The sequence below is a fragment of the Pollachius pollachius genome, assembly GCF_949987615.1.
Source record: "Pollachius pollachius genome assembly, chromosome: 12".
NCBI lineage: Eukaryota > Metazoa > Chordata > Actinopteri > Gadiformes > Gadidae > Pollachius > Pollachius pollachius.
In genome coordinates, this window is record NC_136945.1 from 16,846,839 (window position 1) to 16,862,416 (window position 15,578).

The 15,578-nt window shown below is 42.2% G+C and overlaps 2 protein-coding genes across 3 annotated transcripts; one reads left to right on the plus strand and one right to left on the minus strand.

The window, feature by feature from the left end:
* Nucleotides 1–2,982: 2,982 nt before the first annotated feature.
* Nucleotides 2,983–11,117, plus strand: LOC307083515 (uncharacterized protein). Of its 2 annotated transcripts, none has more exons than XM_079747424.1 (5): nucleotides 2,983–3,233; nucleotides 4,910–5,016; nucleotides 7,412–7,502; nucleotides 7,964–10,187; nucleotides 10,317–11,117. In XM_079747424.1, exons 1-5 carry the CDS (start codon nucleotides 3,149–3,151, stop codon nucleotides 10,420–10,422), a joined length of 2,613 nt encoding a protein of 870 aa, XP_079603550.1. In that variant the 5' UTR covers nucleotides 2,983–3,148; the 3' UTR covers nucleotides 10,423–11,117. The 2 variants fall into 2 exon arrangements, with proteins under 2 accessions (XP_079603550.1, XP_079603551.1); XM_079747425.1 differs by having other exon boundaries at nucleotides 10,320–11,117.
* Nucleotides 11,118–11,985: 868 nt separating this feature from the next.
* wdr77 (WD repeat domain 77) lies at nucleotides 11,986–15,311 on the minus strand. The gene is made up of 11 exons (XM_079748404.1): nucleotides 15,294–15,311; nucleotides 14,925–15,039; nucleotides 14,522–14,707; nucleotides 14,279–14,420; nucleotides 14,110–14,159; nucleotides 13,823–13,893; nucleotides 13,363–13,420; nucleotides 12,910–12,981; nucleotides 12,701–12,809; nucleotides 12,524–12,592; nucleotides 11,986–12,423 (listed from the first exon to the last, which is right to left on the minus strand). The coding sequence occupies exons 1-11, from the start codon at nucleotides 15,294–15,296 to the stop codon at nucleotides 12,276–12,278; spliced, it is 1,023 nt and encodes a 340-aa protein (XP_079604530.1). The 5' UTR covers nucleotides 15,297–15,311; the 3' UTR covers nucleotides 11,986–12,275.
* Between the last annotated feature and the right edge of the window lie 267 nt (nucleotides 15,312–15,578).

Genomic DNA, 15,578 nt, shown 5'->3' on the forward strand with positions numbered 1-15,578 from the left:
TTGGTGAATTTCAAAGGTTATATGGAGGAAGAACAGTGGTATGGGTCAACCATCATCATCACATTGACGATGAGGGACAAACTGATTTGAAACGTAAGAAAACAACATTCTTCATCTGTTTCACTTAACTAATATGATTGTAATGATCATTATAAGTATGGTTTTAGCTTGGAAGTCCCCATCAAAAATGTGACTGGGTCCGCCAACCTTCTCTGCAGTCCTGTTTCTAGTTTTCCTTAAGAACGTCACTCATTGAGTTACCTTAGGTCTGCTTTGAGCCTTTCTGCCTGCTATGGAAGCCATTGGAGTGAGTGACCGCAATGTGCTTGTGGAAATCCCCTGTACTCTTCAGCAGTCTCTCTCGATGTTCCTGGGCAAAGTTCAGCTGAATGTGAACTATCGTGTGTGTGGACAGTTCTTTAATAGCCTTTGGAATCAGAGTCTTGACCTGGACAAGACAGGGGCCTTTATGATGTCATAGCAGTGTTCTCTGGGCTTCCTTGTTGAGTTTCAATGTTCACCTTTAGAACTTTCATACTAGAGTCCCTGAATTAAAGACCTACCTAATGCAATTAAAGACCTACCTACCCCAAATTACCAGATCGGATTTCTATTTAGTCAAACAATAAGGTGACTCAGAACAACCTGGTAGAAACAGCTCGGTGGAAGTGTAAGGTCCCTCATGTGCGAATGAACTGTTTACCTACGGTGTGATCTCTATCTCTGTGCTCAGAGAGTGTTTCGACAACAAACACGGTAACAAGACAAGATCAAATCTAGGAAAACATCCACTGCTTTCATGTAGCACCGCAAACACCAGTCAGCCTTTTCCCTACTATGTGTGTAGTATCAACTCTTAGATTCGTCCCCCACAAAATGTAAAGGAATTCAAAGTGAATTCATCAATGGCAAAGCATTATACCCTGCATGAATACTCATCAGAAAGCAATTCATAACCAGCAAAAAATATTTATTACATAATGAGATGATGGTTTATAAGACCGTTTATTAAGTGTGAGTTGGGATGCCTTACAAACTATTCACAATGTGTTAATAACACTATTAAAAAAGAACAATGATGCAATTCAGATGTAATTCAGTAAGTTATAAACCATTAGCTGGGATTCTGTGTGGGCTCATGCCAAATTACAACCATCTATGCCTTACTACTTGTTTCTACTATACATAGTATTACATAGTACTCCAGCAATTGTACTTGAGGCATTTCCAGCATTTAAATGACATTGATACCTGCTTTCTAAGACATAGTTATTCCTGCTTGGTACAGCATGTGCCCGCCTGAAGCCAGGCTACAGAGAGAGGCAGTGAGGCCTGCTGTGAACCGGCTACGGGTGAAGCACAGGTGAGAGGGGGGGGGGGCAGGGCCGTGCCAGAACATTCGGAGCATTTCTTCCCTGACATTAACAGGGCATGGTGGATTCCCACACGGTGGAACAGGCCCGACCAGTCCAGTTAGTCTCCAACCAGTTGGAGGTGGAGGCGGAGGAGAACATCACATCACTTCACCTGCCTCACCGAAACAACCCCTAGAGGGCAAAAATAAAGGCAACGCTTGTTCATTGCCGTCCTCGGGCATTACGTAACGTCAAGCTAGAGGAAGGTTCAAGTTCACTCCTTCAATGTAAAGCCCTCAAAGATAGTTTCATAGCCATGGTAACCAATTCATTCACTGCATCAAGCTTACTAACCAGGATGTGTACAATTTAGTATAGACTACTATGATACCACTCAATTCATTTGTGAAGACAAATAACATAGAATTGTGAATAGAGAATAATACACAAATTATTATTGTTATTATCATTATTGTTATTATAATTATGGTTGTTATTATTATTATTATTATCATTATGTATTATTATGGTTGTTTTTATTCTAATAATTGTAATAAGCTTCTATTTGTATGGCGTTTGTCCCCTGTAACAAGGCACTCTTTGGCTGAGGTTGGCAGGACTGAGCAGAGGTCACATTAGACCCAGGCCAGGCCGGGTGGTTGTTGTCGTGGGGTCTTATGGGTCGGCCCACTAAGAGCTTAGAGGATTTTTGATCCTCTTTAGATGAGGCTCCTCAACCGCGTCTTTGCAGTGTGGTGGCTGTCAACAGGACCGTCATAACAGAAATCCATGATCAGACAAAAACCTTAATTTGGACCACAGAGAGAATAAACTATAAGCAGAGAGCAGATTTTAACAACCCTAACAACATGGGCCTGCAAATTACATACATGTTTAACATACCTACATACACAGTGATTAGGAATACACACATCTAGTAAGGTACTTACTTCTGTTGATGTTCAAAACTTGTTACAGTATAATTCTACAACAGTTTTTTTTGGATATATATGCTACTTGATAACTTGGGCCTCTAGTAACAGTTTAGAATAACATTGAAGCATTAATATAGTGGCAGTAAACAATGAATTCACAGTGAATTCATAATTTGTAAAGCATTGTACCTCCATTAATACCCATCAATAAGCATCTTGAATGTATTCCCGCGTTATTCAATGTTTATAAAGCATTATTTAGGTCTAATGTAAATGGTTTGTAAATCATTAACTTACATGACATTAATTATTTTATAAACCATTAAGCCATCTTATTATCATATTGATAATTGATTATTAATTGTTTACTCATGATCCAGGTCAGAACAATGCTTTATAATTATGTAGGCTATTCACTATTCATTCTAAAGTGCTACCAGCGCTTTTTAGCCCCTCGCCTATCTACTTAAAACACAATCGTTTCACTAAACAGTACAGCCTATTGCTTAACATGTCTGATATACAGGTGTTCAGGTGTTACCTTAATTGGCCCCTTATAAAAGGCGTGCGCCTGCCAGAAAGCGGGGCCTCACCTGCTCACGTAACGAGAGGGCTGACGCTGACAGCCCCGGAGGCGGGATCAACTCCATTTTCTCTCAAAGTATTCATCAAATCACTGGAGTGGAGTTCAGTCTGTCCGCCTGTGCACCTGTCGTCCACAACTCCGTGGAGCTCATGGTTTATTTTTCCGAGCAAGGGAACACGATTTAACAAAAAAATGCGCTAGGTAGGCCTACACGTATTTTTTCATATTCATAAACAATTCATATCTAACGTAAGACCGTAACTTTAATAATCATGAAGAAGGGAACGTTGCAATTTTTGGGTCGAAAGAAGCAATCCCTTTTCGACACCAACAGTCCTGTTAAGAGCCAGACGATGGGTAAGTACACTAACCTTTTACATTTTCACAGATGGACTGTTATAGACATGTTCGGGCTGAATCCACAACTTTTAATCTGAAGCCTTGAGCGCTTTTGAAGTTAACATCAACCCCGCCGTAAGGTATTGCTTATCTACACGAACCCTGAGCCTTATAAAGCCTTACAAACCCGTCTGAAACTATATCCATAAAGCGGTGACATGCCTAGCATGCTTCTCATCTCTCTGAGGATTGCTTCACTAAAAGACAAGTAGCAATCCACGAAGTGAGTAACGAGTCGTCCAGAATGCCACAGGTAACATGAGCCGGTCAGGGTTTATGCGGTCCCACGGTCCATTTCATTATTTTAATGCTCCGTGACATTGTTTTGAAGCTGAGTTTGAGTAGAACTAGAATTTCATATTAATACGACTTCACAGTCAGAAACATTTGCCTATGCAAAGCAGACAGGCGCGCCGTATTTAAATTGATGTATATGATAGCCATTCCCTATCATTTGATTGAGAGTGATTTGTTTCCTGGTCTAGATCCACCCTTTAACTGGAGTATAAAGAATGGTGAATGGAGCAAGAACCGGCTGTTTGTTGACTTTGACCAGAGTAGGATGGAGATTGTTTTGTGACTAGATAGGCTTACATTGTAGGCCAGTCAAGTGGAAATGATTTTATATTCAATGTTATGTTTACATTAGAAATGATCTTGACCAAAGATCGACATGGAGCACTCACCAAATATGACTTTTATAAGCATGTAACAACCTAAATTACTTCTCTGTGTTTTTCCATTTGTCTGTTGAATAGGCAATTCAACAACATATGAATGTAGGCCTGTTATGTAGGCTTTGCTCACCAAACATGACATGATAACATAGATCTTTTATCATAAGTCCCCTCATTCTTTATTATTTAGCACAAAACCGAAAATTGTATCTAGAAGCATGTAAATACTCAGACGTGACCTGTCTCTCAACAGTTACTCAAAAGCAGCAGGCTTGACATTGCAACGTGACAAAAAAAGAGTGTAATTGCTTGAGACACTTTCTCTAAGGAACCACAATGACCCCATGATGAGCAGGTGTTGAACACAGAGGGTGCTGAGTATTTGGGGTCAAAAGTCTTTAAATGACCTCAGGCGGACACAGCCTCTTTCTGTAATTGGTTACTTTCAGAAGCTGTTTAATTGTACTCATGGTAATGTATGGATGCTAAAGCTGGGTGAGAACTGATACAAAGGTTAACAAATTGAATGGGTCATTAAATGAAAGCCGATCACACAGTAATCTTACTTTAATCACTTTGTCGTCAACCGGAAAACTACCTTTGAAGGACTATAGAATAACTTATGGCTTATGTTGACTGACAACCAACAACAGAGGTCTCCACAGTCATGCCCCAATGCAGTACACTGTAGTACTTGAGTAAGGAACAATAGACAGCTTGACAGGACGTTGTTACTGGCATGCATGTGAGGAAACCAATTGAAGTCTCCGGTAACCCCCTGCTAAGCTAATGAAACGTAGCTTTGAAAGTAAAGCCAACTGATTCTCACTATTTGTCTTTCCTGTTTCATGTGTCATTAAACCCAATCTCAAATCTTATTCTAAACTGTAATCTTACCCCGATTTCCAGCTGATTAAGCAAACAAAATAAAGTGAATGGTTCTGTTTGTCCTTTCAGAGAACGGCCTTTCACATAACATGGAGCTGATGTTGGATTCGTCGGCCATCCCAGACACAGGCACGGCCAAAGTGCGCCCCCGACCCACTGTCAAACACCATAATATCGTAAGCTAACTTAAGCAAACAGCTTTGTTGCCTCAGGTTAAACATTCGCAACTCTTTAATAAACGTCCCTGTTGCTTCAAGTCTGGGTTATGGCTGAGAAGTAACACTAACAGGTGACTGCATTCCATTGTACTAGTGTACCGACATTATCTACCTATGAATCAATGATTAGGGCGGGTTTCTGGAAGGTCTTCGTCTTAATAAAATGTTCATATCTATTATGGCCACATTCTAATCTTCTGACATCAACATTTTGATTGCGTGTGAAAAAAGCTGCCCAATACATGAACCTGTGTGTCTTGTTATGTTCAACAGAACTACAAAACAGAACCTCATATTTTGTTTCTAAGATACTACTTCCTTCAACACTTAACCGTAACCCTCATGTTAACCTTTCCCCTTGCCATGCAAAAGCCAATAGGGCATTCTCTCTCTAAATTCTCTTTCTAAATGATTGTCGTGACACATGCCTTCGATTTCTCCACGGGACTCAAGGTGTATGCGACCATGAATCACTGTTTCCACGCAGACTCGTTTAAATGGTTTCGGCCATTGGGCTGTAAACCTCTGGCCGTTCCCTCCTTCTGTGTTGTTGTCGCACACGCCCCACACGCGGGGAGAACTCTGTGTGCTGCCTTTGTGGCATGCGTCGTGCCCGCCACACCCAGAACAACAGAGCAGGGTTTAGTGCTCCTCGCAACCATGGCCAGACCTGAGTCACTGTCGAGAAATCCATAAAAGAAATCAAACTGGGTTTGATATGGCGTGTGTGACGACTCGCCCTCCGCTCCCTTGTGAAACGTGCATTTCGTCGCTAGGACCGTCGCATCGTATGATTGACAGCAATTCCGTCTGAGGCGTGGCAGATATGGATTAGCACGTCACAGTTGTCACCTTCAAGTAAATGTGATTGACCTTTTGGTTTTTTCGCAAATGAAAAAGTATGCAGCCGCCGCAGTTTCTGTTGTGTTGCCTGCAAATCAGTGCAAACTGCCGTACCGTCTGTATTAGACAGGAATTGTGTTGTTACTGAGCTATAATAACAGGGATCACACCATCGTGGACGACCTGATGAGGGGTTGGGTCTGTTTGAATTATATATCCTAATCGACAGGGCAGCTAAGCAACCAGAATCGTTCTTAGATTTGCACTGATAGGGAGAACAAATCTGGTGAACAATAAATGAATGATTTATGAATTGAACAACTCTACCCTTCCCCAGTTTTTTTCCATTTTTGAAAGCCAGCTTTCAACAACTTCCAGTCTCTGCCAATCAAAACAAAGGCAATGCTTGTTATGCAAAATGACTCAAGTCCTGCATTGAGTACTTAATGTTGTTTGAGTTTTTTGTGATTCAGATCCCATTATTAAAGACTACAGATAGATAGTTTATCTCTTAACCACTTTCAGTCTAATGCAGGGCAAATGTACTGCATTTAGTACTGATTGTCATTGTTGACTCGGAAAACATATGTTAGCCTTGACTTTTTTAGCTTCTTATCAAATAGTTGATAGTAAGGACAGGACATGTGAAAATGCCTACTATCATGATCTTTAGTGATCGATAACAGGTCGTCGTCATTTCCAGATTATCGCATCAAATCTCTAATTGTGAGAGGAAGCTTAGCTTGAATATTCTGTTTAAACTGCCCTTTAGAAGGACATGTTTATTCTGTTGTACCTCTATTGAGTCAACAATGTCTGTGTTTATATATAGTGGTGACTAGAACACAAACTCCTACTCTTATTCATTCTCCGTCTGTTTCTCCCTCCTTCACACACCCATGAACGCACGCACACACACACACAGACACGCAGATGTCTCTTAAATGACAGCATATCATTTTATTACTTGAACGTAGTCATATGTGTTCAACACTCCCTGTGACGCTAATACAAGGTGTTTCCTCCCTTCCCTTTCCTTGTTCGAAAAGGTGTGACTAAGGCTGATGATTAAACGTTATGCTATTACAATTACCTCAACTGCAAAATGAGAGGCTATAGCTTTGTAATAACAGCGTTACATTTTTTTGTAAGGGTGAACTTGCATCTTGTCACAAGGAAAAAGTAATAAGCGATTACGAAGTAATATAACTTTTGCATAACTGAAATCCGTATAAGAAGCTGAAACATCCAATCGGATGACAGACAGTGGGTTCAAGGATTCAACAACTGATACAATCTTATACGTCTACGAGACTTAGAAATGCTGAACTATTTCCAAGAATGTTTGGTATCACAGTCTCGGCTTGTCACAAAGGCTTGTCACAAAGAACTGGTTTGTTCACAATATGTTCTAGCAGCCGGTAGAGCAGAACCTCTTGTGGCTGACTTCTCCTGTGTTTGTTTAAACTATATCCCGGAGGCTAATTGTCCATTATTTCTTCCCCAAAAGTCCTCGTCTGAAAGTGTTTATGGGGTTGCGGTTCCGACCCCAACGGTCCCTATCTTCTCTACGTTCAACGGACTAAAGGGTGATATGAAAGGTGAGGATTAACCTGGTTGACCAATCACACTTCAGCACCGTCACAGAGATTGCTTCCATATAGAGTTGAAATATAGTGCAGAAAAATGTTTCCTCAGACTCTTTCCCAATTTAATGTATATTTCAATTGTGTCCGAGCTGGCCCACAAATGGATTAACAAAGTAGTGGAGTGAATGCATGTTATTAAAATAATATAATAGGATGTCATGCACCCATCTTTGTGATCGCTGCATGCTAACAGTTTCCATCATTTATGTCTTCGCAATAAAGACATTGTGTGGATGCTCATAATTAACTCCTCTATTTAATGTTGACATTAAAATGTGCATTAAAGTTGGCATTTAAAATAAAAATGCATCACAAACACACTCTGCCTTCATGTTTGTTTCGACAAGCTTATTGCATGCAGCGCTTATAGTCCTAGGCTATACAACTACAATGTTTTCTGTCTTGTTTTGCAGAAGGGGATCGACTGTCCATTGGATCGGCTATATCTTTGAACGATCCTGTTGAGGGGAACATTTTTGTTCCCCCTCCGCCTTCTGTGGCGCCCCCACCCCCACCCACACAGTTTATCCTCCCTCCACCTGATTTCATGGGGGAACTAGACAGCCCTACCAGGGCAATGATTCAGCGGCCTACTATGCCTCCTCCTAAACCTCCTTCAGAGCCACCAGCATTACAGGATCTCACCTTGCTAAGACCCCCTCCAATGACTCCTCCAAAACCTCCTTCAGAGCCACCAGCATTACAGGACCTCACCTTGCTAAGACCCCCACCAATGACTCCTCCAAAACCTCCTTCAGAGCCACCAGCATTACAGGACCTCACCTTGCTAAGACCCCCACCAATGACTCCTCCAAAACCTCCTTCAGAGCCACCAGCATTACAGGACCTCACCTTGCTAAGACCCCCTCCAATGACTCCTCCAAAACCTCCTTCAGAGCCACCAGCATTACAGGACCTCACCTTGCTAAGACCCCCACCCATGACTACTCCGAAGCCTCCGTCAACTTACTCCAGTGCCTCCACCCCAATCTCTACACCACCACCAAGCGTGGTTCCAGAGCTCCCAGATTGCCCAAAATTTGCACCACCCAAACCCCCTTCTGAAAAGCCAAAGAAAGCACCGCCCCTAACGCCCATTAGGTTGTCTTCGATCGCTGGGACCGACGCCTTCATCGAGCCATATCCTCCTGCTGCCTCCCACCAGATGAACACCCCCTCCAGTTTCAATCCCCAGAATAATGCTAAGCTGTACAATGCTCCCAAAACCTCCATTCTCAGTGGGCAGGGGGACTTTGACCCAAGACCAAAGCAGATCTTGCTCTTACAACCCTCTAGTCCCGTTGCTGTCCAGGTAGATGGAAAAGCCTCACCTACCCCACCAACCAAACCAAGCCGTGGTGCTGCCCCTGCTGAAACCCAGCTGGACAAAGAACCCAAGATGAACCCTCAAGCTAACATTGCAGCAAAGACAGCACAGTCGCAACCTAAGCCTGAGGCTAAACCTGATATTTCAAGCCTACAGGAAAAGGACCTTGCGCCGTCTCTTCCTCCAGTATCAACAAAGTTGAGCAAAGAACTTTCAACTCAAGGTCTCTTAAAAGTCAGTCAGAGGGGCAATTACAGCCCCCTAATAGATCGCAAACTGCGGAACTTAAAGGGACCTGAAACAAGTGGGTCCTCAACTTCTCCCTTCGCCCTGTTGCAAGCAGCAAAGGAAAGGGAGAAACACAGATCACCCAAGACTAGTTTTAAGCACAGACACTCTTCTCCCAACTCCTTTGTTGTCACACCAAGGTCAAACTCAATTTCCTCAACGACCCATGAGAATGGACTAGAAGAGGACTCAAGGTCAACGTACAGCGCTGCAGGGCCCACGTCAACACAACAAACCCAACCACTCCACCCCGCCCCTCCATCGGTCAGGAGTCCAGCGGCACCCAGCACTCCAGCTTTTGGCGGGTCGTCAACGGCGGGGACATCCCCGTTGTTCGGCAGACTAGCCTCTGAGAAGCAAGAGGTCAAGCAAGCCAGCCCGTCACCCGACTACAGAAAGAGTGAGGCCAATCCACCAGAAACACCCATGACATTGCTCCCTCCGCCACCGGAGTTTTCCAACTTTAATTTCAATGACATTATGGATTTACCTCCGGACTTTCCTCCACCCGATCCTCCGAAAAAGAAGGCACCAGTACCAATAATAAAACCTGTCTATGTAGCTCCAGCTCCTCCACCCAAACTAGCTGCACCGGCTCCTTCCCAGGTTCCAACCCCGGCTCCTCCTCCCAAACCTAAACCCGCGGCCCCCGCTCTGTCCCCGCCTCCGTGTCCGGCTCCGGCCCCAGATGTGAAACCACTGGTGTACCAGACCTTGCCTCGGCTGCCCGTCCAGAAGCCGCTGCCCGATGTCTCAGAGAGCCAGGCCACGCTCTTAAGCATTTTGCAGAAAAAGATGAAGGAGATGGACAGCAAAATTAGCCCAAAGAGAGAGATGGAGTCTAGCAACGACGAATGGGGTTCCCCCATGTCTGACGAGGACACAATAATCCCGTTTACTCCCAGAACCACGCCACAGAATAACAAGAACTATATGCTCCCTACGAAAAACGCAAAGCTGGACATGCGGGAGTTGGAAACTAAAGTGGCCAAAAAACAACAGGACAACACCTCAGCCTCAAGGTAAGGTTCCTTTGTTTTGCAATGACGAGTTTACATCAAGAAGTTGGGGTTGATATATATATATATATAATATGAATGATTTCAATAACTTATAATAATCATTGTGTTTTCCTTTCTTTTTTCTTTCAGCAGCGAGACAAAGTCAAAGCAACATGGTATGACGATCACAGTGCGACCTGGAACCAAGCAACCCATTACCGTTGTGAGTAAAGGGGAGCCTGCACAAGCTCTATAAATATGCAACACATTCTTTAAAGACTAAAAAGAATGTGTGGACCAAATTTGACTGGCATCAGTGGCCACTGGTTGTTGCATTTTTATCAGTACCAAAGTTCATTATTACCTTGTTACCACAACCTTTCTTTTGCTTTTGGTTGATGTTATTTTAACAAGATCTTGATTGAAAATGTTGATATGTTCCATAGTATTTATAATATGGAATGCTGCATGATGGATAAGTACTGCTATATTCTTTCAGGCTTCAAAGGTCAATGCAGTTGTTACATAATTAGTTTGTAAATCATTAATGTTGCATAACAAATTAATGATTATTTAGTCCACGGGACTTTATAACCAATTTTTTAGATGAGGGACAGGATTGATTCATTTAATAAGATATCATTATGTTAAGATATGATGTGCAAAAGTTATACGTTCTACAGAAGTAAAATAAGCTCTTGTTTTGTATCTACCAATGTTTTCAAACGTACATCAAATTGATGTTTATCAGTTTGTGTAATGATGAAGAAATCAGAAAAGCTTCTGATTGTGTTGCACATGCCAATATTGAGAGCAGATATACAAGTGTAGTATATCTATTTGAATGCTTATTGTAGCAGCAACTGTCTGAACTGTAAATATATATATTGAAAGAATGGACCAAATACTAACCAACATAACAAAGTCTGTAAATAAAACTCTTAAAATGAATAAAACATTTAAATTGTCAATCAGATTGCTCATTGCAACCTTAGAAGTGCTAATTAAGCTAGTAAGCCTGAGATATTCTCCTCTTTGGGTTACTTTCTCATCTGGTAACTTACCATACATTATGTAGAGGCAAATGCGTTACACCATAACACTCCAGTCTATTGGAACTGGGTTAAATCCTGTAGGCATCCTTGAGCAAATGCCCAACCCCATCTTCTCGCCAATATTTCTGTTGCTTCTCAATTTCTCCTCAAATATGCAATTTTATTATTTTTGTGTAAAAAATGTTAATTGAAACATCAAGTTGGGTACTAACAATTAGTATAGTATCACATATTAGCTGTTGCCACCAAGCCATCATAGTATACTATAGTACCAAGTAAGTGGTCTAAATCTGTGTACAAGAGGCTTAACAATGAAAAAATTGCTTTATGGGATTATATGCAACCTTTATGGGATTGTGATGACCCTAACTGCCCGCTTGCACTCCTGATTCAGCCGAGTTGATCATCCGATCAACTCGGCTGAACCAGTAAGGGTTAAAGGAAACAGCTCGCCTTCTAAAAGTCAAGTGTTTGCTGCTGTAATTCATTCAAGTCAGGTCCTGCCAGTGTACTGTTGATTTAAACTTCAACTTCAAAGGAGAAACCTGCTGGCTTCACTGTAAAAGCCCCATTCAGCTCAGTTCTAATAAGCAGAGGACAGGAGTGTTGCAACGTCGCTTAATCAGCAGGTTACCAGGTAACCATATCAGCCAGTTAAGCATGCAATAGCATGCATTAACTCCTATAATATATTCTCTAAGTAAAGTTTTATTTATTGGATGAACCCAAATACAAAATAAAGACAATAAAATTCTTAGTTTTGTATGTACTTCAATATTACAGATTGAATTCAAGTGCCAAGTCATATTATACAGTCAAAAAGTTGATAGAAATTGCAGAAACTACAGTATTTGAATACTTTCAGGCCAAGGCCCCACAGCATTAAACAATGATAAGGCGCCATTCCAAACAAATAAGCAAAACTTTGAAAACGCATTGGAATTGATCTCCCAATCCAACGAAATAAGTGTAGAAAAACACGTTTTTTCTTTTTCAAAGTGACGGTATTTCAGAAGTCAATAGACGTCATGGTTGGTTGGACCTCGGCCGGCCTCTAGGGGGCGCTGGTCTGAGCCTCGGCCGCCGCCCCCACCGTGTGATGAAGCACCTGGTGGTCCCAGCCGACGGTGGTCAGAGAGTCAGAGCCGCCGTGGAGCCAACAGACCCCCCTCACAAAGTCCTGGTGCCGCCTGTCTCTCAACCTGTGGGGGGCGACGATAATGCGTCGGTGAGGGCGTCGTTTTGCTAGTATTATACTTAAAAAAAAAAAAAAGGTGTAGAGTAAGAACTACAGCCACTTACTGTTCTGCAAGTTCAGCGTTCATCACAGCAACGGAACAGTCATCACTGACGGATGCTAGCAAGGGGGTACTGTTGTAGCAAGAAAAGCATACGTTTATTTTAGTAAGCTTTTATGTTTTTCGCAATTGAATATGAGAGTGCCTTGACCGAGCGCAGCACTCGTGTGTCGTTCTTTACCTGTGTGTGGAGAAGGCTAGACCGGTGACTCTGCGGTTGTGGATGGCCTTCGTCAGGGTGGGCTGGGATCCCTGTAAATCCTTCAGCGCCACTCGACCCAACTCGTCACCTAAGAGAGAGGAGCGCAAGCTGTCGTCAACACACGGGTCAACCATCACCCAGCGGATTTCATCCGGGAAAGGACCAAAGACAATCATCCACTGCCTTACCATAAGCAATAGTGCTCATTTGATTAGGGTGCCAGGCCACGGAAGTGGGACAGCAGCCAGGGGCCTCCAGATCTGACACAGAAAAGCAAGGCAATGGGATGAGGCGCCGGTATCAATAATCAGCCACCGGGTAAGATTGAAGATGGTTTATTTTCATACACACACACACACACAACAATTTCAGATGCAGTTGCTGGCAATGAAATTCATAAGTCTCAGGCTCCTTCCACAGTGCAATATAAACGGAAAGTAAAAGTATAAAAGAAACACAAGTGAGAGATCTAAGCCTAAATAAACAAATAAACTACAATACTGGACATGAATTATTAGAATAAAATAAATATATAATAACTAATATATAATAATAACTAAGGTTTAAATAAGGGGCTGCTAGGCCCGCTACGAGGCGGTGGTTAAATATAGAAAATACAGGTATCCTTAGCTGCAACTCACCTATTCGCAAGGCTGGCTTGTCTGGCTTCCTTGTGTCCCACACCAGGAGGCGGCCATCCTGCATGAAGACTAAAGGTTAGCAGTCTACCGACAGAAATCCCCCTGGGTATCCATTGCTTATTAAAGATACCACGGTAATAAAATACATGATAAATATAATGCGTGTAGTGACATCATTGAACTCATTTGTGCCGGCTGCTGTGCGGCGCAACATTGTATCTACTAGATACAGTGTTGCGCCGCGCAGCAGCCGGCACAAATGGGTTAAGCAGCACTCAAACGCTCCAAAACGAGATTCATAGGCTCATAAACCAATTATATTCACATCGTTTGTTGAACCCTTAGGCCACAGCTTTTTGTTTTGTCTTGCATACGTGTTGGTGCCACCTTTGTAATAATTGTTGGGTAATAATAGTGTGTGATAGTATTTGCATGCCAATTAGGGACAATAATTTCGTACCTGGCCACAGGAGAGGAAGAGAGCGTCCTCTAGTGGACTGCAGGCCACACAGCTGACTGGCTTTGTGTGAGCTGTAACAAGGAATCAATTACTTCATAGTAATTATTCATGACAAAATGACACAATAGAACTTACAATAAATTGCCATTAAGAACATTAAATACTAAATAAAATAGGCTTTGCAATGTGTAAAACAATGACTTAAATATTCCACATTTAGGATACTTTTGCAAAAACATAATAATTTCTTCAAGAATCACACCCATTCCAAGAAGTTGTCTTCTTACCATTGTACGTGGTGACCACCGTCTCTTGAGCAAGATCCCAGATCTTGATTCTACAGGAAAGGAATACACACTCATGAAGTCAGTATAATACTAAAACTCAGAAAGGTGACATTTACATTTTAGACTGCTTATTATGGGCAACTAGATGAGTTAGAAAATGTAATCTAACCGGCAGTCCATGCTGCCAGTGACAGCAGTGCTGGCACCAACCGTGGGGCTCACGCTGGTGATGATGTTGTCATGATCATGTTTACTGAAGCGGTTCACCAACAAATGCTCGTCCTCTGACAGCTCCCATAACTCCAACGCACCTGCAAAGCGATCACACAAATGTACATAAGAAAAGCAAAATCATAGTTAATGGGTACTAAGCTATTATTATATATATTTTGCAATCTTCTTCTCCACTCACCTGAATCAGATGCAACTAGGACACCTTTTTCTGACACCCATTTAAGATCCGTGATGCCAGCCTCTGTCTGTACACCAGCTTTGCAGAATCCTTCATTTGGGGCCTTTCCGGGCTCATTGTAAACCCATATCGAGCCCAACCAGCACCTGCCCGCTAGACTGGAGGCCCCCAGAAGCAGTGTGCCATCTAGAAAGAAAAAAAATGGAAAAAAAAATCTGGATAACAATGAAGCGAATTTATATGACACATTCAATGGAGCATAGCTTTTTGCTGTAACCAGAGCAAATCCAAACAACGGTTAACTTCCTCATATCCCAAAAAATCGAAAGAAAATCGGGTCATTTAAAAATGTATTAAAGAAGCAGCAACACGTGCATTATTGGCCATTTTAAGATCTCATTACCTGCCCTGTACTGCGCGCAGTCCAAGTGTTTTTCCATGCATGCTGGAGCATTGGGAGGTATAGTCCATGGGTTTTCCTTAGTCATACTGGTATCCAGCGTTCCGTTTTCCAGGACCTATGCAAATAAAAGGATTAACACACTACAGGAGCTACAGATGTTTGCAGTCCTAGAACACTAGGTAACGTGAGCTAAGGCTAGCCATGCAAATTCATCTTTAAACGTTGCCTTTAGCTTGACTAGAGTAGGACCCCACACGGATCGATTATCCAATCTCACAACGCAATCACGTCACTTTTACAAGCAATTAAATCCATGATATTTAAGGTTTGAATATGAATGGAAAGACTACAGCAACACATGGGTCGTACCATGTTCGTGCACTTCCGCGGAGGACTGCCGACTCTTCTTCGTGGACGACGAGATGCAAATTAAAAGCGCAGTTATGCTGCATCCTACTGCCCTCTAGTGTTGTAAATGTAAAGGTTCAGAGCCTGGCTTTATATTGCATCTCATACAACAGACATGGTTGATTCTAATTTGCTCTAATGACTACATTACAAAGATGTTGGAGTCTGCAGCATTTCATGTTTTTTTTTAATGTTTTTTTTTAAAAAACCTGACGTGAAGTTGATTTAATTTAAAAGTATATATAA

Coding starts and splice junctions, on each gene's coding strand:
- LOC307083515 (XM_079747424.1), top strand. CDS start 3,149: ATGAAGAAGGGAACGTTGCAATTTTTGGGTCGAAAGAAGCAATCCCTT. Junction 3,234..4,909: donor TGTTAAGAGCCAGACGATGG/GTAAGTACACTA, acceptor TTGTCCTTTCAG/AGAACGGCCTTTCACATAAC. Junction 5,017..7,411: donor CTGTCAAACACCATAATATC/GTAAGCTAACTT, acceptor CTTCCCCAAAAG/TCCTCGTCTGAAAGTGTTTA.
- wdr77 (XM_079748404.1), bottom strand. Junction 13,421..13,822: donor TCTTCCTCTCCTGTGGCCAG/GTACGAAATTAT, acceptor GTCTTCATGCAG/GATGGCCGCCTCCTGGTGTG. Junction 12,424..12,523: donor AACGCTGAACTTGCAGAACA/GTAAGTGGCTGT, acceptor CGCCCCCCACAG/GTTGAGAGACAGGCGGCACC.